Here is a 27,304-nt window from a genome sequence, read left to right as displayed (position 1 = left end):
CATTTTAATTTGATTCTATATTAATTTATAAGATGGGCATCTCCACAAAGGACTAAACAAAGGGCTTAAGGCACACAGGCGGTTTTAAAATACATCCATGTAGAACAGATAGCCTAGCACTTTAAAGTGACAGCACTTAGCAAGATGGGCTGTGGATGTTCCTCCCTGAGAGTTTTTAACAAAGCATGGTGTTATGTCCTGAAAGATTCCCAGAGTCATAAGCTGAAAAGCTTATAGGGCCAGACAGGTAGCAGGTGGCTATGAAGTGATAGGGAAGGGCGGGGCCTGTAAGGGACTACAGACACACACACAGTATGAAGGCATTCAGCATTTTTACAATGTGTGGGCAGACTCTCCTAGTTTACGTATACCTTATTCACTCATCAAGTACTGACTGTCCACTGGCTATCTGAAATCCAGGATTTGGCCTTTCTTGAGGTTTTTTTCCCATCCTAATGCTCTGAAGAATGTTTTATGGTAAAATGGATGAATACATGACAACCGACACAAAACTTAAGACACAAAAAGAGAGAAAAGAACCCAGGTAAAAGATAGAGGGAAAAAAACACAAAGAACTCAAAAAGCAAATAAATTCTTTAAAAATAAAGAGAGTTAAATTCGCATTAAGTATAACAATATACAGTCTACAAATTCTCAGAAACACAGCTAAAAAGTGCAAGTGTCAGGAACTATGGTAATTTGAAAATAACAATCTAAATTTTTATTAGACATTTGACCAAGAAGATGCTATAAGATATGAAATGTCAGGTTAATGTAGAGTTTATTTACATGCGTTTTGCTATACATTTGGGCTTCTATCTAAAATTTTACAAAAGGAACCCTTCATTAAAATGAATTCAAATTTTACAACTACTTGGAACAAAGAAAACTGGCCGAGGTGAACAAGTCTCTCTTCTTCAGTCGACTGGATAGCAGGCTTACTGAGTGGCAGATAGAATCTTCATTACCCCCTTGTGTCTGGTGAGGAAGCCAGCAACTGGGAGAAGGTAACCGAATTGTGAGGAGGAATGGTCTATGGGCAGGGTACTAAGATCTAGAGCCCTTCTTGCCTTGAAAGGAAATGAGGTAAATAAGTATGAAATATATGTTAAAATTAGAAAATGATAGTGGGTAATCAAAATTATTTCAAACAACTCCTTAATTTGAATAATATGAAGCATGTAGTTCTATACTCTTTTTTAAAGTAAAATTTTAAAGTAAAATTTCATTTATTCAAGTTCAAGATAGATTGCTTTGTGCTTTGTTAAATCCCGGCAAAAACTAAGGGCTCGTAATATATATCACTGGTGTAAGTAACCCTCCACCAAGCACATTCAGCCCAGGAGATTAAGGACCTAAGCGTACTCTTCGTAAACAGGTGACTGTTGGTTATCCTGTACAGGCATTGTCAGAATATTCTGTGGACTTTAAAACAGTCCCACTGCCTTTCTTGTACAGTATTGCTGTAATTCACACTTTTGGCCAATTTTGGTTGGTCCTCACTCCAGTTAGGTCAAATCACTGGCATTTTTATTGACTTTTAAGGAATCACCCTACTAACAGTCTGGAAATAACTGCTCTTCCTTCTGAACTGGTCCTTTTATTCTTACGAATTCTTTGTTTTCTTAATGCCTCACTGTAACTAGAAACTCAGGATAGAGCTCACCACACAGCCAGCCAGGCCTATCCAAAGAGTCTTCTGCTCCAAGTGCTGGGAAGCCCCTTTAGGAAACCTCTCACCCACAGACCTGGGCACAGCAGACTTGGTGTTAACCAAGGTGGTGCTTTACCAGTGACATTACTTAAAAAGCTTTGACCATGTAGGTGACAGTGGTTGGTTTCTAGCAACTGTTTTAGATATTTCTTACTTAACTCTATTTCTTAAAGTGGTGAGAATGTAAATTCTCTAATTGGTGAGAACTGTTTCAACGGCAGCTTAAAACTAATTACTTTGAAAACTAATTTTTTACATACCTTAGCTTAAACTGGATCCCTCTGAAGATCTATCTATCTCAAGGGCAGCATTTTCTTCCTAGGCATGAAAGGGTTTAAAATATGTAAGGTTTTAAATTCTCTTTCTAGTTAATCAGTCTCAACCAAGGATTCTCAACCTTTCTCAAGTGATGAGCCATTACATTAAAAGACCATCCAAGTGCAGGCTCTCAGTTACAGATCAATTTCTTTCTATTTTTCAATTCATCTGCATAATTATAGTCTATGCTCAGAATTCTGAGGTAGGGAAGGGTAAGGGGCACCACAACCTGGAAATTAAAAAGGCAGTCATTCCAGACTGCCCACCCAGGCTGGTCCAGCCCCACCCCTACCCAAAGCAAAAAAGGCTCCCCGGCTGTTCGGCTGTTTCTTCCCTTCTGCCAAGTGTCAGCACGGTTCTAGAAGGGCAGGAGGCGAAGGAGCCTAGATGTTCAGTGTCAAGTGTTCGTCAAAGAAGTTGATTTCATTGCTCCTTCCCATTTACCTGCTTCTTCCCTCAATGTTACTCATTCGTAGAGAGCACAGTGCCCTCTGGTTCTCTTTTCCTGGTAGTTACGCTGATTTACTCAAGGGTTAACCAGGAATTCAGGGATTTTTAAGCTCTAAATAGGCTGATACCTCTAAATAGGCTGAGAATTCCTGGTACAGCCAAAATCTATGTAGTTTTAAAACCTTTTAAATTTAGTATTTTAGCCAGAAGGGTAAAGGATGTAATTTCACTCGAAAATATTTTCTAATGGTTAGTATTTATAAGAAAAAAAACCCCGATTACAAGTATATTTCACTCAGAACTATAACATGCAAGTGATCCAAAGAGTCCACAATTTAAGACGAAGAATTTTAGCAAGTAAGTTTCTAAAATTATTTGGCTAGGCAATTAAAATTATTCTGATTGCTATAGAAAACTCAAATAAATAAAAATAAAAGACAAAAACAAGTTTTCCTGTTAATATTGAAAATGTTGGTTATTATGAATTTTACATTTCTCTAAATTTGACAGCTGATCCTTAAATGCTCAGCATCCTGAAAGTTATATCAGTTGAGAGAGAGCAACAGCTTGTTTTCTAGTCTCTCCTACTGAAAGGCTGTCCTCGTAGGTACCACTCCATACGTCCACGGTGAATGGATCTGGCTTACGTTATGGTACATGAACAGAACTATCGGCGGCTTAAAGTAAAGGCAAAACGGTTTATAAAACATGGCAAGACTGAGGCAGAAGCTAAGGGACTAGCAAATTTAGAGCACCAATTCTCTTTTCCGTCATTTGTCACCCAGCTTAAAGCAGAGTTTTGCATATGTGAGAGTTAGGCTGAGCTATGGATTATAAATAGATACAGATACACATGCACATAGACACACAGATTCAAAGGGATGATGGTGTGACTCAATAACCCATCTGGTTTGTCAATTTCTAAAACACTATGAAAAAGCAAACTTTTCCAGAATGTTCATACAACAATTAAATTGATACCCTCCCAGGATCTGGAAAGCCTACTTCTTGTAGTTACAGAAATGCACGGTACAGAGCTGTGCCGTGGGCCCTAATGCTTCACAAAGGCACCATTCAGGCACTGAGCCACGCTGTCTCGGAAAGACTAGAGAGAGCAGCTCAGAACACTCCTGCAGCTGCACGACCGCTACATGCACGTGAACGTCTTTAATGAACTTCAGACCTCTGACAAAACGAACACACAAATTACTTTTTTATTTTTAATTGAATTGTGAATCATCGCCACTATCGTGAATAAAAATTCATGACTCAGAATAGCATGCAACTTTTTTTATTGTTTTCTAAATCTATCTGTACACTTAATGCTCTGGTATTAACTTTACAAACAGAATAAAGAATACACTACAGTGATATTAAGCTGCATCTACTCACCTGAAAAGGAACAAAGTATCGCCCCTGAAATAATTACTAATTACACAGTACTGCAGACTAATAAACACCGTAAGTACTAAAATGTTAACATTTCAACGTACAATGTCAACAACATCCTGCCTTCTTTTTCAATTGGTTAAAACATTTGTTAAGGTCATGCAAAATAAACACTTTATGAAAATGTTAGATTACACTCAAACATCAAGGCAATGAAACCCAAAAGAGCAACTTTTTAATGCAACGACTGGTCAAGTAGGTAAACTATTCAGCATATTAAAAATCCAGTAAGTGAAAAACATCAAAAATGTAAACACTAAATTTAGGTAACTGCTCCTCTATGATCTCACCACCTACAATCTTATCTGTGACTGAAGATATACTACCAAAATTGTTCTACATAAGTAAGCTATGTTAAAATGACCAAAAAAGTGTCAATACATGATGCCAGGGTAAATTTCTAGTCCACACAATATTTAAATGTGATCATTCTCTTAACTCTGCTAACAGTAAATGAAAAGTCACACCCAGATTTATCTTCTTTTTACTCTTGCTTTGTTACATGTTTTTAAACTTTTGTCTACAAGTATTTCTTAGGAACCTCCCCCAGAATTAACATGCTGATTTAGGAACTGGTGAAGCAGATAAACCTTGCCCTGGTATAGAAGGCAGTGATTTCGGTTTCCCTAACTAAGTATTTCCTTGTCACTTGTCAACTGTCACTGACCCTTCTGCTATAGTCATGTCCTCAGTCTCCCATTCCATGAAGATTTTTAGTGCCTATTATTATCCATGTCTCCCTGATTCTCCCAGAGAAAGAATTCATTTTTTTCCTCTCATCGCTCGGCTCACTAAGGAAAGCTGAGCACACGATCTAAAGGAGCTACAGAGTAGACCAGGGCGGGTTCTCGGGCAGGTGGATGGTGCTTGAAGCCAGGTCTGGGATCTGGAGAGAAGAGCATCCAGGTCATAGGAAGGTGATCGGCCCCTCTCCATGGGCCGCTCTCCTAGCAGCTCACAATGACCCAGTTACTGGGGCTCTACTTTGGGCACTGTGGACTCACATTCTTACCAATTTTTAAAGCCCTCTTTATATTTTCTACTTAAAATTTAAAAACTCTTTGATAAGCAATTTGTCTATTATACAGAACACCGGACTGCAACTTACAGAGCATTAACCTTTAGTCTCTAGGCTATTCCATAAGCTGTAAGTTCTTATGTTTCACCCCTTAAGAGCAAAATGTGCTTCTGGTTCATTTAACATCATGTCTTCCCTCAAATATTTAATGAATGAATGTTCTACGAAAGGGGTCTCTAGCTTTGAATTTCTGTTGGCGAATTAAGCCCTTTATATTTAATAAACTATTTCTGACCTATCTTTATACTCAGATCTTGTCTTGCAGTTATATGCCAACGAAAGGTGCAATAACAATATCGGGTTTTTAAGCTGCTAAGTACAAAGACAACGGGGGCTGACAGATGGACCAGGCTATCTTATACTTCCCTCTGTTGTACAGTGTATGTCTCTTTTACCAAAGACCTTCTCATCCGCTAATTGTGAGTGAAATGTACAGGTGGTGTGCGTGGATGGATTCACCATAAAACTCAGGTCAGTCTTGTCACAGGGATTACAGTAACACTATTCTGCTTTTGCTTGTTTTTCTTAAAGTTGCTTGTTTTTCTTAAAGAATGCTTTCTCTTTCTTCTCCAAAGCCTGTACTATCAGAAGAGGCTACTGCGTGCAGCTCTGAAGAATCTTTCGAGAGCCTCATATAACTTGAACGCTGGCTTCTCTTATGCGTCATGCTTTTTAGATTTTCATTCTGAATGGCAGTTGAGTGGGAACTGGAACCAGACCTCAAGATGACTTGGGGCATCTCCCTAAGCCCCTCCATTTCATCAGAATTCTGGTTGGCTCTATTGGCTGGAGCACTGTTGTTGTTCAGAGTCACAGTGCTGGGTGTGCGATTCAGATTGTAGGCTTTGTGGCACGCTGGCCAGTTTTCTTCAGGGCTGCTGGCTATCAAGCTGCATTCAGAAGGGCTTTTCTTGTCTTCTGAACAAATGGACATCCGAGCTACAAGTGGGTCTTGCAGGCCACTCAAGCTATGTGGTGTTCCCCGTTCCCCACTGTGGCCGTCATCTTCGAGCTCTATGAGGTTTGCCTTTTCAAGCTGGGAGCCATCAGCCGCTTCATTGTGAAGGGAGTGGCTGGGAGAGCTCTCACTGGATCTCACTCCCGAATCAGATGAGTCCTTTTTGTCAAGGAGGGCGTCTGATAGATACTCTTTTGCCTTAATGAAGGTTCTAATAGGCTCCGCACTGTGTTCTGGAGACTTCAACACTCTCTCTACTTTCCCTTCAGCTTTTTTGTCTCTGTCATCTTTGAGCAGTGGAGTATTGTCTGATTCTTCTGTCCCAGACTCATCTTCATCACTTGGAAGTTTCTGATAGCGCAGCCCACCTCCCTTCAGCTTCAAATCTGTCTGGAAGAGACTTGACCTTTCTGAGGACTTCTTGCTTGGGAGAAGCTTGCTGCCTGACTGATCAGATTTTTCATCCTCTTCAGTGATAGGATCCAGGGGTGAGGCATCGTTAGTGGAAACTCCTGATGAGGAATAATCTATAACATCTCCCCTCTTCATTAAAAATGACTTCCTTCCATCATCTGGCTTTGGTTCACTATCCCTCCCTTTCTCTGGTTCTAGATTAGAGTGAATGGAGCCCCCGGATGAACTCTGACCCATATAATATGTGCTGTGTGGAGAAGACCTGCCACTCATTGTTGTGGAACCCGTGCCCCCTTCTAACTGAGACATCTGGGCAATATATTCTCTATAGGCATCTCTATACTCAGCCTGCACCTTATCAGTAAGCTTTGAAATTTCAATACTGGAATCCTGGGAAGTGAGACTCGATAGACTTGGGGTTCTGCGAGTTTGTGACTGTGAAGACAAAAAAATAATAATAATTTAAGAATTCAAATAAACCCAAAAAAAGGCACAATAAACATCAGCTTAGGAAATTATATATATATATAAATACATAAATATATATATATATATATATATATATATATATATATGGACAATAAGAATTTTTCAAGTCCTTAAAATACCGAATTCTTTTAGAAGAATTCTGCATAACACAGTTTAACATAAGCTGTGAACTTATGAATAATTTTACTGTTATTAGAAAGCTTTATACAAATTTTAATAAAATTAGTTTATTGTTAATATTTAAAAGTATAATTTAAGGTTATATTAACAAATAACCTTAGGACTTGTTTTTATCATTTCAAACTTTTAAATTTATTTACGGCAAAAGTCACCTTCATGGACAAAATATAAAAGTTCCCCTTAGAAAAGAGAAAGAAGATGAGAGTTAAGATATATCTCAAAAACAAAATACTCAAGTCTTTAAATGTATGTTAAACAGAGCCTTTCTCAACTTGCACGACATGAAGTTTCTGTCAAATTCCAATTCAGTGAAAAAAAAATGTACTCAAAATGCAAAAAAAAAGAGAAAAAAACAGATTTTAAAAGGAAAAGTATGAAGTGCAATGGAAAAGATTAAAAGATAAATACAGGATCCAAATGAACAAAAATGGAAGCCTTGAGGTCAACATTCAGGTCCAAGTAAACAGAAATAAAATATTTTTAAAAGTCTGATTTCCAATGTGAAGTTTTAGGACGAGAATTGCTTCAGACCCCAGAAAAGGTTAATAACATGAGGAATAAAAAGTAAAGATTAGGAAAAAGAGGAAGGAAATGGAAGAAAAAGAATCAAGGAAGTTTAAGAAAGGGCAAGAGCAAAGGTTGAAACGAAGCAGAAATAAGGCAGAGTCTTCCTGCCACCGGGAGAAAATGACCCAGCTCCCTGAGAAGGTTCCCTGAGACCCAGTTCGGGACAGTGCCGCCCTCACTCTCAAATGCAGTACGTGGACCCCTTCTCAGGGCATCCACGAGGTCTAAACTATTTTCCTAGGAATATGAAGATGACCTTTGCCTTTCCACTCTCATTCTCACAATAGTGTACAGTGGAGTCTCCAGAGGTTGGTTCACGTGTGACCTCCCAGGAGATTCAACGCAGAAGCAGATATAGGAATCTAGCTGTCTTCTACAAAGGCAGGCATTAAAGAGATTTGTAACACAGTATCATTTTCAGTAAATATGTTTTGTTTTGGAAAATAGTCATTTTTCATAAAACTGTTATTTATGTTAACATATAATTGGTTTAAGTTTCTCAGTTTTTATTTCTAATATAGTAAATACTGACAGATAAAACTTACATAAACGAAGGCTCTTTGGGGGTCTTCAATAATTTTTAAGAGTGTAAAAGGATTCTGAGATTTAAAAAGAGTTTGAGAACGGCTGCATTGATAGGAAGGCCGTGAGACTTTCCAGGTCACGGTGGTAAATACCAAGCATGGAAAAGCAGAGGATGAGGACTTCTCAAGAAATGTTAAAAGGAGTTCCAGGGAAAAGAAAGGAATTACTGTTGTTGAAACAGGGAGAAAAAAGGGTCAAGTGCGGACTTATCATAAAATAAGGAAATTTTTATCTTAGTTAACACCCAATAAAATGGCTTCTCAACTTAAAGAAATAAGATTGATAGTACGTAGAAAAAGATAATAACAACCAAAAAATATTTTTACTACCAAATCAAACACAACACCCTTAAAAATGGCAGACCTAACAGGTACTCCTTTCTCTAAATACGGCTCCCTTTCAGTAGAGAGTTCTTGGTGGCTACTTACTACTTTTCCTCCCTTGCCTGTCTTCTCTCTGCTCTGTGCCCTGCTCTAGGTCTTTTCCTAGTTTATTTTTCTTCTCGTCCAGCCCTTATTCCTTCTCACGTTCTCTCACTTTTGCTTTTATTCCTGATCCTCGCCTCCCCTCCCTCTTCTAAGAACATCCAAAGAAAGAACTCAGCCGCATCTAACACCAGGTAATAAAAAGAAAACGAATATCCACGAACAGTGTGCAACATACGTACTGAAAAACCAGGTTATGGTGCTCAAAGGGATAACATGGCAGGTTATCCAATAAAGATGTGTTTTAGCCAATGATTACTGAATTTAACAAGGAAACAGCAAGTGAAAGATGAACTCAGCTAACCGCCTAAGTAGGCCAGTTCCTGTTCACCCTCGATGCCATGACTCTATTTTATTATGTTCTCAATTCTTATCAATTTCTGAAATCATGTTATTTTCTTTTTGTTCTACTGACTGTCCTCTCCAGAAAAACACAGCTCCTGGAGAGTAGGGACTCCTCCCTCCATCGTCTTCAGTCAGGGACTCATCAAAGATTTTCTGAATGACTATATAAATGCACCGACATAATCTCGGAGAATTAACCACCACCCTCTTCTTCAGTAATATGAAAAATGGCATTTAATAAATACCTGCCAACTTAGGTTACTGTGACGTGGAGCCCCTTCATCCAGGCCGAGTGTGTTCAGCTCTTCAAAGCTGAAGTTCAGTGTGTAGGGAGTCTGACTGGAGAGCTCGGTGTGAGGCAACTCGTGTGACGAGCGGTGCGCAGATTCACCGCGAGGAACTGAGCTGCTGTTTTCACTCAGTAAACGTGGGTCCTCAGGGACCACCTGGTTTTCTGCATTTCTCATTTCTAGTACCTTAAGAGAGAGAGAGAAAAAAGAAAAGTCATCAGTATCCGCACTGACACATCACATTTTAGAAGCTTTAGAAATTATCTTAAAAATTAAACATAAAGTTACTCTAATGGAAATGAGAATGCATACTTTCTGTAAGTGAATTTCAAATACATTTGTTCTTATCTGCTTATCTTTCTATATTAATAATACAACTGACCCTTGAACAACACAGGTTTGAACTGTGCAGGTTTGCTTACACGCAGATATTTTTCACTAGTGAAGACGGCAGTACTTTCTACATGGTCCAGGGTAGGTTGAATCCGCAGATGCGGAGGAAACTTGGATACGGAGGGCTGACTCTGTTGTCAGTGGATTAATCTCCGAGTTGTTCAAGGATCATCTGTACTAAAAGAAGTACAGTCGGCCCTCAGAATCTAGTGGTTTTGCACCTGCAGATTCAACCAATCACAGATTGAAAATATTCGGAAAACAATTCCAGAAAGTTCCAAAAATCGATACGAATTTGCCACACACTGGCAACTATTTACACAGCATTTACATTGTATGAGGCACCATAAGTAATCCAGAGGTGATTTAAAGTATACGGGAGAATGTGTGTAGTATGCAAATACTACCACGCCATTTTATACACGGGACTTAAGCAGCTGAAGATTTTGGTATCCACCGGAGTCCTGGAACCACCCACCCACAGATACTGACAGATAACTGTAATGACAACAACCATCACATATATACTATACTCTCATTTGACCACTGTGTTACTACTTTAATTTAAAATTTAACTTAAGAACAAAACAAAATGCAACTGGAGTGTGTCAAAGAGAACCACAGCTGGACAGTAGCTAAAGCAGTAAAAACAGATTTTAACCAGGAACTATCGCAATGGGGAAAAACGGACCTCAGGATAGAACTGGGCTCGATTCCAAAAGCAGCGCAGACACGTGGGCATTTACAGCCCAGGAACGAGGCGGGGGTGAGTGCATGGAAAGTTGCTAAGAGGAAGCATCAGGGGTAAGGGGGGGTGGGATTGTGGTTGAACTGACCTGACAGGATACCTTCTGGAAGCAGGCCTGGGGTCTAGGACCTCACGGGGAACAGAGGAGGGGTGCGGGATGAGGAATGTAATCGGATAGCGATAGCGAGGGTGATCAGACACTGAGGGTGAGGTTCTTTCTCAACTGACTTAACAGGATGCTTCCTACAACGGGGCAATGCAGGCGCAACGAGGACAGACACCAAGGTCGAGGCCTAGAGGCTTCGGGAAGCCTGACTGAGTGAGGTCAAGGAGAGTGTCCTGGTCAATGAAAGCATGGAGAATTGGCAGGTGGCTTCTCTCCCAGATTTCCAAGTGAAATGCCCAAAAGGCAAATGTTGCTAAGTGCTGCTGTGTATATTCTACATAACAGGATATACAAGAGTTGTACACATAAGTGTAAAATGTAATTTTTACATGTTTTTTTAAAAATATAGGAAAATATCAGTTTAGACCAGTACTTACTGGCACTTGTTTTATAAAATGTTGTAAATAATTCTACAAATATTAAAAATATCTTACTGTGCTCCTAAAAAGATGCCAGTCTCCAAAATTCATATTCATTTCCTTCTTCAGTTCATCAATGTTACACTGAGCTAACACACGGCCATTTATGTTTGCCTGAATAAAAACAAATACAAAGATAAACAAAATGTGAGAGACTCTGAACTTCTGGTGATTAAAAAGTACATTTATATTAGAGACTAGAAAATACTGACCTAAAGAAGGTTATCACCCCATGTAATAATAAACAAGTAGAATCTGAATAACATAAGCCACTCCATACTCTTCCAAGTGTCTTAGGCGCTCAAGTAAAATAAATCATTCTTCAGGGACCAACCCAAGAGCTCGCCCTCCAACTATTTCCAAAACTACCTATTCTGCCATAAGCAATAACAAAACTGTTAGCTTTTCCCCTCTAATCATAAAACATGAACACGAAGGCAAGCTGCTGGGAGGGGACAAAGACATCTGTCAGCATGTTGGTCACTGATGAACTTCTAAATGAAGTGAAGCGCTGACAAACTTGTTTATCAACTTTATGAGATAACTTCAGCCACCAAGAATGTCCACCAACAAATTTCCCAGTCTATATTAAATTCACAGAAAATGATCTTGTCACTATTGGGTCTCCGTAATTCTAGTCCCTTCCAAGTAAGAAATGATAGAATTTTCTTTATTAATAACAGGTAGCTTACTTATTTTACAAAATACAAAACCTGACTTTATTAACTGTGGTAAAATTATGGAATACCTGGGTTTAAAACCAAAAGAACGCTCAGTTTCCAAGTTAATTCTGAAGAAAAGAATGTACAGAGCAAGCCTACGGCAGAGGTCCTGCTGTAGAAATGCAAGGAGCTTAGCAGCACTTAAGAAACCAGTTGCTACGATGGGCTTCAAACAGCCAAGGCCTGAGAGTAAAGAGCTGAGTGGGCAGAGAACTGCTGTCCTGAGGGAAACAAAATCCCCACAAAGGGCTCACGTGGAGACCTCCCTCTTCCCTGACGCTCACCAAGCTGCTGTGAGGAGAGTCAGGTTTGTACCTTGGAAAGGCAGTGCTTGACACTTTCGCAAATGGGGATGAACACTAAATAGATCTATGAGAAAACTAACGTTATCTGAACCTTTGTGACCAAACATAGTTTAAGATTAGTGAAATGGTATATGTGCTCATAACTCTTTTAAAACCTTTTTAGATGCCAGTCTTTAAAGTATGTAAATATTACAGGCTTGTTGTTCATGTTCTCCTTCACTGTATCTCTGATAGAAAAAGTATAACTTAGTGGAAGTATCTATTAAAACAGGGACTGGGTTATTAGCCTTGTAGATGGGAAGCCTCCTCAAAATACCAGGCTCGTGGTAGGTACCGGAATTGCAAGAAAAGATCTCGGAAGAAATAAACTTCCTCAAATGCATTAGCCTTGCAAACCCAAACCTCTGAGGTATTTTCAAACGGGACATGATCAGAAGTCCTCTAAGACATGAAAGTGAGAATCTGAGGAAAATGAAGTAAGTATGGTTTACTTGGATAATTATTAAGTCACAAATAAATATTATAATTAAAGAAAATGTAACATAAAAGAAAAGGCCTTCAAATGTTCTATGTTGCATATTGGAAATATAAGTTGTTGTTAATCTTAATGTGAAATCCTTTAGAACTTTGTACTTCTCATCAAAGCATTTTTGACTTATACTAGATTTCTTTTTTTTTGGCCATACCGCGTGGCTTGTGGGACATTAGTTCCCTGACCAGGGATGGAACCCAGGCAGTGAAAGCACCACGGCCTAACCACTGGACCACCAGGGAACTCCCCCTTATATTAGATCATTTTACAGGAATGTTGTAATACAACACTTTATTTTCTTTTATCCATTTCTAAACTAAGGGATAAAGGGGCAATTTTAGGATACAAATAGTAAGAAACCTGTTTCCACCTAGAGCTTTCCCATTTCAACAGAGAACTCGTCTTTGAGAAGCTAAATACAAAGTGCTCGCCACGCACAGAGCCCGCCACTGGCGCCCTCAGCCCTGTCTCGAGTCAGCGGGGAAACACGCTGGTCACCTTCTTGATGGTCGCACAATACTGAGGCAGCATGCTCTGGTCCAGCCCTTCTATCTGTTTCAGTTTCTCACAAACCGCATCCACATTCATTGAATTCAGTGATATTGTTCCTGAGGCTGGGCCTGATCCCTAGATAAGTCGTGGAAAAATACATGCATGAATAGCATTTAATGTCAGATATACGCAGTCATGTGACAGAGAAACTTGTGAAGTTACACTGTAAGTACTCTGATTAACAATACATTTTCAAACCAAAGTAAAGACAGCGAACGTGTGCAGTATGGGGAAATGCCATTAGGGAACAGATTTAGCTACTGTTATACCTTAAGAAGTATCTTTTATTATAGCAGATACAGCCTGATCAAAACCACTCTTCTAAAAAGACAGAACATTCCACGAGCCAAGCCGAGGCCAACTGCAAGAGAGCCTAACTTCAAACCTCAAGAGAGAAGGGTGTAGCCCTTAATAACAGAAGGACAGGGGGTTAAAAAAAGAAAAGGAATGGGGGGAATTACTGATGCCTATATTACAAAATACAAAAAGTCAACCTATGAAATAATTTTAAAAGTGCCTATATTTTTTGAATGTCTTTACAGACTACCTTAACAGTCTACGACTATTAACTATCTGAAGTTTTCAGATCGTGACCATATTTTATACCCAAGGGATCTAAAACTTCCCCTTAAGAATCTATACAATAATCATGTAAATATGAAACAACAGTATTACTTCTTAACACATGTGGAAGTAAATATGATCCATTAAAATTTGGTCTCATTTAAAAGAAAAGTCAAAATAATACATCTAGTATTTACTTGGAAGAAAAACATTTTCTGAATATGGTGACATACTAAAGAAGTATTTGCCTGTGGCCAACTGTATATGAAGCTCCTCAATTACAGATGTGGACACTGGCTTACAGAGAGGTAAGTTCTGGCTTCAAAGTCACAGAATAAATAGCTAGTTAGTGGTAGATTTGGATGGGAACCCTAACTTATCAGGTCTTATAACTTCCTATTTTCTTTGTTGCAACTGTCTATTTTTAAAGAGTTTACAGAAACTATAACCAAAATAAAGAGAAGACAAACCAACTAGTATAGAGGAAAATGCTCCAAATGACCTGTCTTGTTTACCAGTCAATCTAGTCTTAAAATAAATACAATTTATCCTATCCTCAAGTATGTGGACATTTATATTTTCTACTGCCTCTTTTACCATTACCAAGGTAGACTATGACAGCCCAAGCTGCCTGTTAGCTACTTGTTAAACATGATTTGTAACATGAAAGCGTAACATAATACTCTATTATGAACTGATAAATAAATATACACACATAGTATATAAACAAAATATGCCTATATTACATATAAATATAAATACAGCTAGGAGATGAGACCATGTTGGACAGTGAGGCAGTAATTTTATGAGAGGGAGTCTTAGCAAGTTTACAAGTGTAAGACAGTCCCATAAAAATTTGTAAATTCATGCCTTGGAATATACTGCACAAAACACATTTATTTATAGTTTGTTTTCAATTAAATATAAATTTAAAATATGTCATATATTATACGGTCTGAGGTTCAATTACTTCAAAAATACTAACAGCAAAACACTAGTATTTCCAGAATTTAGTTTTCATATTTATATACAAAGTTCTATTTTCTGCCTGGATGAGTATAGCCAATATTCAAAGTGTTCATTATCCAGTATCTACTATGGAAACTTAAACTGCTTTCTATGAATTTTTAATAACCATATTTGTTTTGTTTTTCTTTTAAACAGGTTTATTTGAGATATAATTCACATACAATTCTCCCATTAAAAGTGTACAATTCAATGACTTTTAGTATATTCACATAGCTGTGAAACCATCACCACAATCAATGTTAGGACATTTTCGTATCCCTAAAAAGGAATCCTGTGCCATCAGCAGTCATTCTTTATCCCTTCCAACACCTAGTCCCAATCCCCTAGCAACCAGTAATCTACTGTCTCTGTGGATTTGCCTATTTTGGACATTTCATATAAACGGAACCACACAATATGTGACCTTTTATAGCTAGCTTCTTTCACTTAGTATGTTTTCAAGGCTCATCCATGTTATAGCATGGATCAGTACCTCATTCTTTTTTATTGCTGAACAATATTTATCTTTTAAATGATCTTTAATACTGTCTTTCAAATGTTTTTATTCCTCAACCTAGCTCTTCTTTCTGGGTACATTTACACTTGTTTACATTTTCTTGATTAGAAAAATCACAAGCAAACAGTTTGATCACCAAAATAAATAATGATCATCTGGATTATAATTCATAGAATAAAATATCCATGAATCCATACTGATATAAATAAAAAGTTGAATAAGTAAATAAATCAGGAAGAAGAGACAGCTTTTACTTATAGAATTCCAATTGATTAATGCAGAAGAAAGGAACAGAAAATTACCATCAGGAAAACACCACAAGAGTGGCTGTACACAAGATGCACTGGTGGACATTAAAGTTAATGGGCAAAAGTATAAGGAGAAACAGGATATTTGAGAGTTTTAGAGTATCTCCCCCTAAATATTTACTCACTACAAAGGGAAAAATAAAACTTCACAGTGTTGAAATCTGGCAGATGCCACCTTAACCACATGACTGAGGTTATTAGCATGACCAGTGGGAAGATTTAGGCCCTCACAGATGCTCAAACATGATGCACTGAGAAGGACACGGCATCACTTCTGTGGGTTTCTTGCCAAAGATATATAATCTTCTAATCATTAGGAAACAGCAAACAAACCCAAATAGAAGGACGGTCTACAAAATATCTATGATCAGTTCTCTTCAGAAGTTTTAAGGTCATAAGAGACAAGGAAAGACTGAGGAATTGTCACAGATTAGGGAACTCTAAGGAGAAATAACAAAATACAACTGGATTGAATCCTGGACCAGAAAAATGACATTAGTGGAAAAACTGGTCAGATTCAAATAAAGTCTGTATTAAGAATATTGTACAAATTTTCACTTCTGCTCTTGAGAAATATACTACAGTTAGGAAAGATGCTAACATTAAGGGAATGTTATTTTTGTACCTTTGAAGTCTAAAATTATTTTAAAGTAAAAGAAAAAAATTTTAATCACAAAAAAACCTCTATTTCTGATTGTGCTAAAAAAGGTAAGTATAACAGACATGGAACAGATTAACTCTGTCTGCATGGCGGGGGGGAATGTAAAATGTTACAGAGTATGTTAAAGGGATCTGAGAATTCAGCAATGGAGACACATTAATAAAGATACTACTCTTTTCCTTTAAAACAAAAAACTCCACATTATCTTACTTTCATGATCCTTCAAAACTTTTACATTTTATCACTTGAAAACATATTTTGTCCCTCATTGGGAATTATGTAGAAAATATATATTATCTCTGAATGGCTTTGAGAAGCTATAAGAAAAGACACAATGGATATCCCTGTAATTCCATCAAAGCTATAGTCTGACTATTCATTATTTGTGAGTTGGATTTTCTCAAGAAAAGGGGTAAATTATCAATAAATTAAAATACATTACAATATGCTTCTTTGAATAAAAGAGAAATAGTGATTACTTGGCAGGTCTCCTCTAAAATAATCATATATAATAAAATTATTTTGAAGCCAAATGCATCTTAGTAGCCAAAATAATGACCTTTAGATGGAACTCTCATAAAAAGGAGAAGGAGTATAAAAGTGATAAGGAAAAAGCATATTCAATAACTCAATATGTAAATTCTTAATAGGAAACTAATTACATCACTTTGGCAATACAAAGAATGGTAATACTTTAAAGTTTATCATGCATTCTTACTTGAAATTTACTTGTTACAAGTCAAGAAAAGATCACTTCAGTATACATCACAATTTATTTTAAAATTTTTTTTCTAATACAGAAGATTGAATGCAGAAGATGTTAGTTTGTTTAAACTGTTAAATATAAACTTCAAAATACATACAAATCAGAATTCCTCCGGGTCAAAGTAAAGCTAACAACAAGACAGATTTAAATTACTTGGATATAACTATATGATTTTGTATTATAAGTAGATTAAAGCTACATTCTGAAACATTATCATCTTTGGTAAATTTATTAAACAAGCTTAGAATTGATTAGCCAGAAATGAGAGCCATGCAAAGGCTGAAAGCAGCTATTAAAATAAACCCAAGGCACCGAAATGAGCACAGATTTATAAACAGCCCAGCATGAAGCTGCCAATGATTGCTTCTAATAGTCTAAAACAAGGAAAGTGAGTAAGATTTCACTGAAAGTTTCTGTACCTGTCTCTGTTTGTTAAACCCAGAGTCACACGGCTTTAAGGAAGGAATAAAACAGAATGAAGGACACGAGCTTAAAGGAAAACATCAAATACACATATGTAATAAAAACAGGCAGCACTTTTATCACTCCTCTTACTTTCCCATGACTTCGAACACACCACCTCTACAGCAACACAAAGCAAGGAACACTCGCATACATACACACACAGTAGTTTCATGTCATTAACATGTGCTTGGTAATTTTAAAATTGTACTCTCAAATTTTATATTCTTTCTCTTAAAAGAATAAATCATGGGCCATACATTCAACAAGAAAACCAGGTAATAAAATTTGCTACAAAAAGTCAATATTCCTACTATGTACAAGTTTAAAATTAATTTTTAAATATTCTGATAAAAAACTGCCACTATTAATTGCAGGCCAATTTAATAACAAGGTTTAAATACTTGGAATTCACATGCTCACTTCATAAAATAAAGTATTATCTAGCCACACTATAGTTAACATTCAGAGATATACTTTTCAAATTTGGGTTTTGTTTCACTGGGCATGTGGCATGTAATAGATGCACTAAAATACCATTTGAAAAGAAAGGCCCTAAGAGCCTTTCAGCTCAAGAAATCATAAATATAACAGTGAAAAATATTTGCATACTGTGAGTAACGTAACTATTTTACTGATGTAGTTCTTTGAAACTCTAATTCAAAGCAGACACACTGCTACTAATTATTCTTCTGTACAAATTAGGTTGGTGGTAAACATTCTTAAAATAGTTAAAATAATCTATAGATAACTGACAATATTGAGTCAAAGTTAATTTACAATGTTTTTCTTTTACTATGTCATTATCTGGAGTACCTTATGGGAACCTTGTTTCCTAGTTTACATATCAACGTTATTATAAGTAGGTTTTTTAGAAAGTTACTACGTATATCTGTGGAGACTTGAACTACATGAGAAATTCTGGGTTGGCCAAAAAGTTCATAACATCTTATGGAAAAACCCGAACGAACATTTTGGCCAACCCAGTAATAATTAGGTCAAAGTTGACAGATGAGGTTTAACACCGCATGTAAAGGGCAATCTTTAAAAAAACACAAGTTCAGGACACGATTTTGTTACTTTTTAACTTTTAACTGTACTCTAGGATTTCAATGATATCCTTACTGCAGTATCCTACTTCTTCGATAATATCTCAATCAATTTAGTTGCAGTTTATTGTTTAGGAAAAAAAGCTTTCTTGAGCTGAAGTCTGGCACAAAGACTTTGAAGCTGGAAGTGAATATAATTTTTCGCTACATTACTAGAGAAAACATATGTTAAAACTTTTCCAAATTGAAACAGATCAATAAAAAAGTGCACTCCTAAAATGCTTTAGAAAGTGTGAGTGAACCTCCTGAGAAAAGGTGCTGACCGCTGGCAAAGAGCACCCGCCCTAGGCCTGCATCTAAATGAACCTGAAATGCGCCCTGCCTTACCCACGGCAGCTTTAGCTTTCTCATCCCAGTCTGCTCCTGCGCGATGAGAGACAGCTTGATTTGGACATGTATTTGTTTAACAGGTTATGAGTTCTAAACCAGTGGTGGAAATAAAAATGATCTACAGTTGAGTCCCATCTTTTTTTCCCTTTTAACTTGGTCACTCCACCAATTGGATCTGGTTCAATGAAAACCAAGACCTTCATTTTTAAGACTTTTATTAATTCAGTAAATTTCATCAATCTCTAAAAGGAAAAGTAACAGCACACTGTAAGGCAGGACACTGTTATTAACACTGCCTCTGCAACTCTGAAGTTCTCCTCAATTAAACGTTGCGCTAATTATTTTCATGCCTTTTCAGTGAGGTAGCTGATCTAAATGAAGCTATCTATCTAAAGGTATCTAGTAACCCCTGCGGCATAGGAGGTGGAGAAAGAATGACTTGGTGGCAACACAGATCGTTCCCGCTTGGCAGCCTCAAGCCCATCCGCTCCAAGAAGGCAGGATTTCCATCAGTTTTGTTCACTGCCACATCCCACTGTAACAGTGAACCAGTGGATGATCAAACAGGCATCTGAAGAACTCAATGCTAAATAATTCAAGGAAGGATAAAAGGATAAAGAAATGCTCTATCACTCCTTCCTTCGAAAAAGTGCTTTTCAAGGAAACACAGTTACCACCATGAGCAACATACCCTAAATAAAAACAGACTGAACACAACACTCCTAAGAAGAACTCTTTGAAAGACCACAACAAAATGCCACTGAGGAGACCTGGCTCGAGACGGGCCCTCCTTGGTGGGTCCTTCCCTTCATGGTCACAGAATGATCTGAATGCCACTACTTCCTAGTGGGACCTGGACTGAAAGAAGGTAAAGGCACCAAGTAAAATTCTCCTGGGAAGCTTTCAAAACTGTAAAATATTTGGAGCATTCAGATAAGCTGGAAATCCTTCTAAATTCTAGGAAAACAAACTGATTCTAGGAAATCAAACCACCTTTTAGGCCAGAGAAGCATCAACAGATAAAAGGCTGAGTTAATCTAAACTGACTGGAGTGTTTATACACTACTCCCACCACTGAGAAGAGGTTATTTAACACAAAACGGTTTTAGTTTCTGAGTCTTTTTAAAGCTCCATGGAATTTGGTCTTTGGGACAGTAGTAATAATAATGATTATTAAGTACTTAAAGTATGCAAAGGCTGAGTAATCCCTAAAGCAGACCTGTGAGGTAGGTCTGCTTTTTCCAGATGAGGAAGTTGAGTATCAGAGAGGTTAAGTAATTTCTCCAAGGCAAAGAGCTAATCATCAGGGCCTATTTAACTTGAATGACCAAGTACCTGACCAAGTCATGCTTAGTATTAACAGGAGCAAAGAGGGCAGCATGGTGGTGAGGAACGGTCCATGGAAACAGCCATAGGGATTCCAGCTCTGCACCTGGCGCTCCCCTCCCGTGAGCCGCAGGGAAGTCTTCACCGTGGTACTGGACTAGACCATGGGTCCTAGCGTTCTCTGAGGATCCCCCAGAGGGAAGGCAAGTCCAAGGTGGGGGGCCAGAGTTCTTTTTTCACTGGTTTTGTAAACTAGAATTCTCATTAAGATTTCAGTTCTAAAAAAGGCTTTTCTGCTTTGAAAGTTTGAAAAACACTAGTCCTTTCTAGCTCTAATATCCTGGGGATCATATCCTGGGCCCAATGCTAATATATATTTTTTCAGTTTTACAAGATTTGGCATATATTTTCTCTATTATAAAATCACAGTGGAAAAAAGCCAGCACAGAGGCTTGTATCTTATGTCTTTGCCTTAGTGGGACCCTCGGACATCTCTGTAATTTATCTGTTAAGTCCTTGGCTGGTCTTCACAAGTCACAATCATTACAACGTTACTTAATGTGAGAAAACTCAACTATTTTCATAAGGCTCTGCTTTATGAAGGTTTATGAGAAATTCCTTGAGGTAAAAAAAGATGGGACCACCTATATTGAAAATACCACAGAGAGCTGGTTAACTCTCTATGATCTGGTTTTCTGGTGTTTTGTTTTTTTGTTTTGTTTTTTTTTTTACTCATTATTCTGTGTCCATAATGACAAGACAGGTTGTCCAAAAATGTTCACATAGCTCCTGACTTATCTATAAGCAGCTTTTGTCATCAAGTGTTGCATACAGGAGACAGATGAATGAGCAGAGATGAACTCGCCTGCAGTCTTCGTATTTCAGAAATCATATCGTTTTCTACTACGGTACTGGAAAACTACAGGAGCCATGAAGGGCTAAAAAATTTTTTGTATTATATTAACTACTTCTTCGTTGGTTCAGCTATAAAAATCCCATACAATGTTCTCATGTATAGATACTTCTCCACATTTCCACCACTGTTTTTAACACAGCTTTGAACTAAGTGTCTACTTGAACTAGTCTACTTCTAAATAAATTTTACATGCTATTGTCATTGTTAATTTCTTAAAAGCAAAGAAGGCTTGGGAAGCAACTATTATTCACTAAACAGATTACAAAACTACCTTTTAATATTAAAAGAACAGCAAATAGTATGGTTATGTTACTAAACAAAGGCACTAATATATTCAGGGCATTTTTACTCTTCGTTATTGCGCTTGCAAACACTTCTTAAGAATTGCATTATTTCCCCTTCCCCAAAAACTCATTTTAAAATTTGCCTAATGCTCCTTCACTGGTCCCTGAAATTACTGACACCTTTTACTCACAAGTGTTTCTCCTTAAGCATGGGAACAGCTACTACTTCAGCATGTCTCTGTCATTAAGACCATCAAATTCTTCACAGGATCCAACTTTCATCAAAAGTTTGCAGAGGAATTTTAGCTCAGAGAATTGCACTGCATGCATGAAACTATGTATTAAAGGCTCTCTGACTAAACTAAAAGTCATTCTTGCATATAGTGGCAATGATCCATGGATTAAATATTCCCCCAACACCCAAATAGAATTACTATGGTTTATTGTGTCCATCATTCGTGGATAAGTGAAGTCTCTCAAACACTTCAGCTAAAATGTTAATGACTTAAAAAGAATCATCAGCTCCTCAATGAAAACACCAAAATGGTTCTCTTCCTATCTCACTAATATTAACTCAAAGAAAATTAAAGTTAAAAAAAACTACTGCCTATTCAAATGCATGTTTTAAGTTAAAAATTATGCATAAATTCAGGATGCAATATTTCACCAAAGTAATTCTAACTGCTATGCTACATTTCTTTAGATTAAATTGATCATGTTTACATGGGCATAACGTTCTGCAAATAAATCAACAGAACTTAAGATACAAACTGGGTTCTTAAATTCCACATTGATTGAATGAATGAAGATTTTATGGCTCATCACATTAAATGTATTTCTTGTTAAGTACAAAGCCTTTAATAATAAATATACAAAGAGACTTCCTACAAAAGTTGGTTTTTTAGGGCTTCCCTGGTGGCGCAGTGGTTGAAAGTCCACCTGCCGATGCAGGGGATGCGGTTTCGTGCCCCGGTCCAGGAAGATCCCACATGCCGTGGAGCGGCTGGGCCCGTGAGCCATGGCTGCTGAGCCTGTGCGTCCGGAGCCTGTGCTCCGCAACGGGAGAGGCCACAGCAGGGAGAGGCCCGCATACCGCAAAAAAAAAAGTTGGTTTTTTACACACCCATTCTAAAGTGTTGGGGGAAAAAAAGTTTTAAATAATTCCCTTTACATGCTGTACTAGCTCTGTTTATCTGGAAATTTTATTTTAATACAGTTGACCCTTGAACAACACAGGTTTGAACTGTGCGGGTCCACTTATACACAGATTTTTTTCAATGGTAAATACAACAGTACTACACGGTTGCGTTGGTTGAATCCAGAGATGCAGAACCACAGATAAGGAGGAACTACTTCCGCAAGAGGGCTGACTATAAGTTACAGTCTCTATTTTAGGCTGCTAGGATTTTAGGCTGGTAGGAGGCTTGGTGCTCCTAACCCCTGCATTGTTTAAGGATCAACTGTATACAGATAAAGAAAAGTAGCGCTGTGGTAGTACTGAATTTACACTAAGCATGGGCACCTAGATTAAGCACGAGCCACTAAGGATCCATTCCTGGTCTATACCATCTAGCTCATAATGTCTTTTTGCAGTCTCAAGGTTGATTGGAGATATTTTCAAACCTATTCTACATGTGTGGTACCAACTGCAGGCTTCCGAAAAACAGGCAAATGTGAAAATAAAGCCCAACATTAAGGAACTAATACCACCAAATGAATGCTCCTGATGGCTGCTGGAAAAACCCCTTCCTTACTGGACGACAAAAAAAAAAAAACACCCATCCCATGTCATTGAAAAAGGGGAAAAGCAGGAGGAAATGAAGGGTAAAGTTAAACATTAGCTTTTTCATTAATCCGTGAACTGTAAGTATTAGTATTCAGCTACGCGACACCAGCTGCCCATCACACTGCAGATGCACAGTTAGTGAACTGCTGTCATCACGATTAAGACAGTCGTTACTGCTGCAGAAGCGGGAGATGCTCGCATCCACACCACAAGACTACTCCGTTACCCTCGAGGAGTCTGTGGGTGAAGAAAACCCCTCAGCAGCATCCTCCTTGATAACCTCCTAACAACACAAAACAAGAGTGTGGGTAAAAGGTGAAGGAGTAAGCCAAACAAGGATGATGAATGAACATGATGTTGAAATAATATATAACACTGAAACCTGGACCTGATTAGATTTTTTTCCTTCAATGATAATATTTTAAAATTTAAATAACAGCTTAAGTTCTATAGCTTTTGCCTCCTAACTTAAAAAATACATTAACAGGGAATTTCTTTTTTTTTTAATTGTTAACACACGTTTATCATCAGGAACACCTACAATTTTAGGCACAAATGTATTTTGTTTTGGATTAGAGTTAATAGTACATTGGAATACTTCCCTGATTCTATTTAATTTCTGCTATTCAATCAAAATGTTCTTTCAATACGTCCTCTAATTTTTATACCATAGGGCTAGCATATATATACATAGATAGACACAACTACCATATATGTATGTCCTTTAAAAAGAAATCAGAAATTAGCAGATGTAAAGGTTTAGTTTTAAAAGTTTGATAACAAACATTATTGGCCAGAAACTCTGGTTGTAAACAACTCATCATTTACCTCCTGATGCTGCAAGTCATTTTCCTTTCATTGATATTTACCAGAAATGAAAACAAAATACATTTTGTGTTAGTAACAGCTTATGTTTCTTAAAACTACTTATAAAATAAGTTGCGCTTTTACTACAGAAAGGAAATAAGCAAACTTCTAATGCTGACTATGTTTCATATTAGAGTAATACTTTAGTTATGCTTTTTTATACTTACTAGGCCATTGCTCTGATCTCTGGGCAAATTCGTTTTTACTGATGGACGTGAGATGAGATGTTGGGAGCCGCCAGGGTAGTACCTTGGCGTGTAAAGGTAAGGGGCAAAGAATGGCTATGGAGAAAACACGTAACAAAACAATTACCGAAATCAAAGTGAAATGAGATGTAGCAAATGAAACTAACCAATAAAATACAACTCCAAGTTTTTAATGCAAGTGACAAAACAAAAGAAAAAATGCCTCACTCATATTCTCTAAGATATCAAACTTAAGACATATTATTTAAATTTTTATATTGTTGATTTAATAAAGCTTTTTAAAAAGCAACTAAAGTTTTGTACCTTACAACTTGACACCAGAGTTTCTCTATACATTTAACATTTTTATGGGTTTACCATGTGTCAGGTTCTAAGTGATTTACAAATATTAACTCACACTCTCATAAAAAAAAAAAAAAAGCAAAATAGAATCTCAATAGAATACTATTCTTTACCATAAAAAGATTAGCCTTAAGTAAGACCAAAGAAAGTCTGAATTATATGAGAACCTCCTATACGTGGACTCCAGGAATACTGTAACTCTAGGTTCCTAGAGTTTACTTTATATTCTATATCCTGGAGTTTACTCTGTCTCCTAAATAAGCAAGCATATTTTTTAAATGGGGAATTCATTGTTTAGAGGAGATCTACAGATACACCATTTATTTGTATCCAGCTTCATATAAACAGGAGCTATCAGATTATATGGGCTAAAAATAAAGATTAAAACATATTAACTTTCATTACACTGATGTAACATCTTCCCTTACCTTTTTCACTCCTGCCATTTTAAGAAAACTGTTCTGCTTTTAACTTTCAGACTAAAAACCTCAAATAACTAAAGCAAAAAATAACTAGATCTAAAAACGTGAGAAATTTTTAAATGTTTTAAAAATAATAAAACGATACTAAAGCATCACAGCATTGTTATTCATGTGAAATTAGTGAACACAAGGTCTCCACCTAGATGGTATGGTAATTTAATATTAAAAAAAAAATTCTTGGTCTCAAAACTTCAACAGTCATCTAATTATCAATTGAACCATTTTACGGAAAATTATAGCAGATTTTAAGACTGGCAAATAAAAACCTGCATTTCACACTGCCTACCACTCAGATAAAGTTTACAAGGATGAAATACATTAGAAAATGCTATTGCTCCACCTTTTTCTCCTTATTTGAGTAAAAGAATGGAATAACATTCACAGGACCCCTATAAATGGTATACCTAATAACTTACATGGCTGGCATTTCTCAAAAACTGGAAAATTTAAATTTTAGAATTCCTGCTTTGCCACATTTATTCAAATTTCTCTATCTTCCTAGCTTATAAGAAATTTATTTAGGCATGCACTTGGCTTCTATGAATACTAGCCCCTGTGTTTTCTCAAATTATACTAAAGAGGGAGACAACAAAAATAAAGAAACTGCAAGGGATCTTAGAGTACAGTTCCAGAAAGTATAATACTAGAGCAGATGCTCCATTTCCCTATAGGAAATATTAGCGTTTAAGACCATTAAAATGAGGATAGCTTGGACCTACTCAACTTGATAGGGTCTGAATACTGCTGATAATTAGTTGTGCTCTCACCTTTTGAAGTAGAAAATTATCATATTTATACTATGCAAATGATTATACATGACTGAAGATAACTTGAAATAAAACTCTAGAAATTGGCTACATTGCTATTATTTGGCAATAGCACCTGAGTCCTACCAGCAGTATTTCCCACTATTATCTCACATTTAAAAGCTGTAACACATATTAAATATAGGTTTACTGAACTACTATAAAAATTATCATTGTTTTAAATGCCAATACAAATTATTATACAAGATACAACAAATGGAATATTTGTTTATAAACAAATAGAAAAACAGATCCCTTTGAAGCATAGGGTAGTCTCTGCTGACCCCACAGAGTTCACTTTCTTATTAAGATAATAAAAGCAAAAAGCATCTCAAATATTCAGACTCAACTGAGATCTAGAACCATTAAAATTCAAAATTCTTCTGATTTTTAAAAAATCATACTGCATTCAAACTTAACACTTTTTGTCTTTAAAGCTGAAGTACACTTTTAAAATAATAACAGACCCCATTAGCAGAAAACTTCTAATACTTCCCTGGAAGAAATTCTTAAAATTTAAGATTCCTAGCACTTGCTTACCCTGTTGTAGAACGGATGCTGGGGTCCCGTCATACCACTGTAATAGCTGCTATGAGGCTGTGGTGACACAACCCCTCCTCCAAACGGGGCACTGAAGGAGGCGGAAGAAGAGCAGGCCGACGCAGGCTGGCTGTAGCCGGACGGTGGTCTAGGGGGAGCTTCGTGCAGAGGTAGCGGGGGATACGCAAGTCCTCCGATATTAATCTGGTCTCTTGCAGCTCGAACATCTAAAAGATTAAACAACACCCCAGAAGGCAAAAGAAAATAGAACATTAGTATTTAATCCAATTACCATTTCCTCCTTTAGGTACCAGATAGAAACATGACTGTATCGCTCTTGCCAAGGATTTCAACGGGGTTACAGAAGTAGACAGGAAATTTTGAATACTCCATAGACATTTTAGCAAGAGAAACTCAACTACTTTGCATACAAGCTTTTGTTCACCATTTGAAAAGTCACCAACATCTGGATTCTTCTCCTCAGTTACCAGAACTATTAACTTTTTTCTGACTTTTCAAGGTATCTGTGCTATTCTAACAGTTCTTGTGACTCATAGTTTCGTTAATTATTAATAATTCAAACTTGTGTAGTAAATATAACGTTAGCTAAGATTATGGGTTTGCAAACTATATGTCTCATCCACCTCTGAACAACAACAATAGCCAATTCCATAGTCACAAAATACACCTCTGACAACAGCCTTATAACAGGTATCTAAAAAAGAATGTAGGAGTATAAGGCTCTCTCTCCATAATTCCTGGAAAATGCCAAGGTGAGTCAGGAGCACCTGCATCATACAGAAGATGGTCTGTTTCAGCAGAGGCTCTGTGTGTGTCCATGTGCATACAGTGGTGCCTCAAGGAC

The 27,304-nt window shown here is 37.2% G+C and overlaps 1 protein-coding gene across 5 annotated transcripts in view; it reads right to left on the bottom strand.

Annotated features, from left to right (window-relative positions):
* Nucleotides 1-5,525: 5,525 nt before the first annotated feature.
* Nucleotides 5,526-27,304, bottom strand: part of KIDINS220 (kinase D interacting substrate 220) — a 93,030-nt gene continuing 71,251 nt past the window's right edge. For 2 of the 5 annotated variants that reach the window (XM_029231895.1, XM_029231896.1), the window contains exons 24-30: nt 26,440-26,666; nt 24,231-24,344; nt 17,403-17,435; nt 13,106-13,234; nt 11,064-11,162; nt 9,278-9,508; nt 5,526-6,816 (exon numbers count right to left, since the gene is read on the bottom strand). In XM_029231895.1, the coding sequence (XP_029087728.1) occupies nt 5,554-6,816; nt 9,278-9,508; nt 11,064-11,162; nt 13,106-13,234; nt 17,403-17,435; nt 24,231-24,344; nt 26,440-26,666 (2,096 nt within the window). In that variant the 3' untranslated portion in view covers nt 5,526-5,553. Of the gene's footprint in view, nt 6,817-9,277; nt 9,509-11,063; nt 11,163-13,105; nt 13,235-17,402; nt 17,436-18,881; nt 18,918-23,422; nt 23,480-24,230; nt 24,345-26,439; nt 26,667-27,304 lie in introns of all 5 variants that reach the window. The other 3 variants (XM_029231897.1, XM_029231898.1, XM_029231899.1) reach the window with 2 other exon arrangements.

Source organism: Monodon monoceros, unplaced genomic scaffold (genome assembly GCF_005190385.1).
Source record: "Monodon monoceros isolate NGI ecotype Baffin Bay Population unplaced genomic scaffold, NGI_Narwhal_1 Super_Scaffold_19, whole genome shotgun sequence".
NCBI classification, from domain to species: Eukaryota; Metazoa; Chordata; class Mammalia; order Artiodactyla; family Monodontidae; genus Monodon; species Monodon monoceros.
This window is presented reverse-complemented; position numbering and strand designations above follow the sequence as displayed.